General features: G+C 57.1%; 1 protein-coding gene across 1 annotated transcript in view; it reads left to right on the top strand.

The window, feature by feature from the left end:
• The window catches only part of ZNF396 (zinc finger protein 396), a 6,300-nt gene that overhangs the window by 806 nt on the left and 3,575 nt on the right, over nt 1-1,919 (top strand). The window contains exons 2-3 of the mRNA XM_015565695.1: nt 7-233; nt 422-566. Coding sequence (XP_015421181.1) covers nt 7-233; nt 422-566 — 372 coding nt within the window. The remainder of the gene's footprint in view (nt 1-6; nt 234-421; nt 567-1,919) is intronic.

Genomic DNA, 1,919 nt, shown 5'->3' with positions numbered 1-1,919 from the left:
CCCCCGGGCCCCGGGAGGCCCTGGGCCGGCTGCGGGAGCTGTGCTGGCGGTGGCTGCGGCCCGCGGTGCTCACCAAGAGGCAGATCCTGGAGCTGCTGGTGCTGGAGCAGTTCCTGGCCGTCCTGCCCGCGGAGCTGCGGGCCTGGCTGCGCGCGCGCGGCCCCGAGAGCGGGGAGGAGGCCGTGACGATGCTGGAGGAGCTGGAGAAGGAGCTCGACGGGCCCGCAGAGCAGGTGAGAAGGGGTCGGGGACCCGGCTGGGTCAGGGGCTCCATTCAGCCGGTTGTGTAGCGGTGAGTGCAACCCCAGCTGTGCCAGGAAACAGGGCGTGGCCCTGCTTTTTCCCTCCCTTTCCCTGTGGCCCGGGGTCTCTCTCACTTTATCCCAAGGTCCTGCCTCAGCCTCAGATAATCTGTTTCCAGGTTTGGGGACAAAATGCAGAGGACGTGGCAGCGCAGGAAATCACTCAGGAGTTGCCAAGTGGCCCGCCCCAGCCTGCGATGCCCCAGCCTGCGATGCCCCAGCTGACGTGCCCATCGCTGGAACGCCACTCCTCCAGGCCACGCGGTGAGGGCGGGACCAGTTCCTGGTGTGGGCACAGGGGGCCCAGCCACGGTGAGGGCGGGGCCAGCTCCTGGTGTGGGCACAGGCGGCCCAGCCACGCTGAGCACGGGACCAGCTCCTGGTGTGGGCACAGGGGCCCAGCTACGCTGAGGGCGGGACCAGCTCCTGGTGTGGGCACAGGTGGCCCAGTCCCCAGCCGCACGGAGGTCTCCAGCCTCCCCGTCTCCTGCCCCCCTGCACCCCCCATTGTGGGAATTTCTCCCTCTGCTTTCTACCTCTATATGTCCTGTTGATGGACATTCTCATAGCTTGTTCTCATAGATTTAAATCTGCAGATTTTAAAAATTCTTGGCATCATCGCCATCAGGATTGTCAAACCTTTTTCATCCGGCATGATCGTTTTTTCAAATGAACTTTTCGAGGAGTTCCAGCCTTTAAAACAGATGAAAGCACAGCTGCTCTGACCGAAGCAGGAGCAAGCAGTCTCGGCCCTGGAGGGCGCCCACGTGGCCTCGTCCCACCCCTTTACTGCCAGAGGGCCCTTGGTCTGTGTCCTGCTCAGTGCGACCTCTTGGTGGGTCACTGAGAGGATCCCGTATGGACCTGGCCATGTCGCTGCGGCCGTGATGTTGCTCTCACGGGCTTTGAATGTGTGTCTCTGCTCCTTCCCGTTCTTTCTGTTGGTGGTTGGTTTTCTCCTTCTCCTTCTAAACTGGCCTTCGCGTCACTTTTTATGGAGATGCTTCGGAATGGCCGGCACGGCAGTCTGCTCTTCCATTGCAGATACTAAAAAATAAGTGCTATAGGGAGGGACCCCCAGTTTCTCCTCTCCCCCTCTGTCACCCTCGCTTCTTTAAATTTTAGGAGTGGCTGGCCAGCTAAGGAAGGTTAGGTTTTTTTCCCCAGGGAATTTTGATTAGAAACTATAGAAAAAACAATATATAAAAATTTAGAGGGACACTTTTAGAAGATTCCTCACTCTTGTTTGACAAGATCTACTTCCAAGAGGTTTGGAAGTAGAAACTTGTCAAATTGCCTACGGCGCACTTGGCCTCTGCAGTGTAGCGATCGCTGGGCTTACCTAGAAGGGGAAGTGTTCACAGGACACGGGGATGGGGCGGGAAACCATCCCAGCCTCCGCGGCTTGGTGTGCTGGTAACTAATGAAGCGATCAGCCACGAAGCCAGGTCCTGGGCTCCTGTTGTTGGCAAGAACCGTGTTCCAGTTGTGACTGTCCTCACAGAGGCCTCTCCTACATTTTTTTTTCTCCTACACTTTTTAAAAAATATATTTTATTGATTTTTCACAGAGAGGAAAGGAGAGAGATAGAGAGCCAGAAACATCGATGAGAGAGAA

Source organism: Myotis davidii, unplaced genomic scaffold (assembly GCF_000327345.1).
Source record: "Myotis davidii unplaced genomic scaffold, ASM32734v1 scaffold520, whole genome shotgun sequence".
NCBI lineage: Eukaryota > Metazoa > Chordata > Mammalia > Chiroptera > Vespertilionidae > Myotis > Myotis davidii.
The sequence above is the reverse complement of the archived record's forward strand: the minus strand, read 5'-3'. Positions and strand labels throughout refer to the sequence as shown.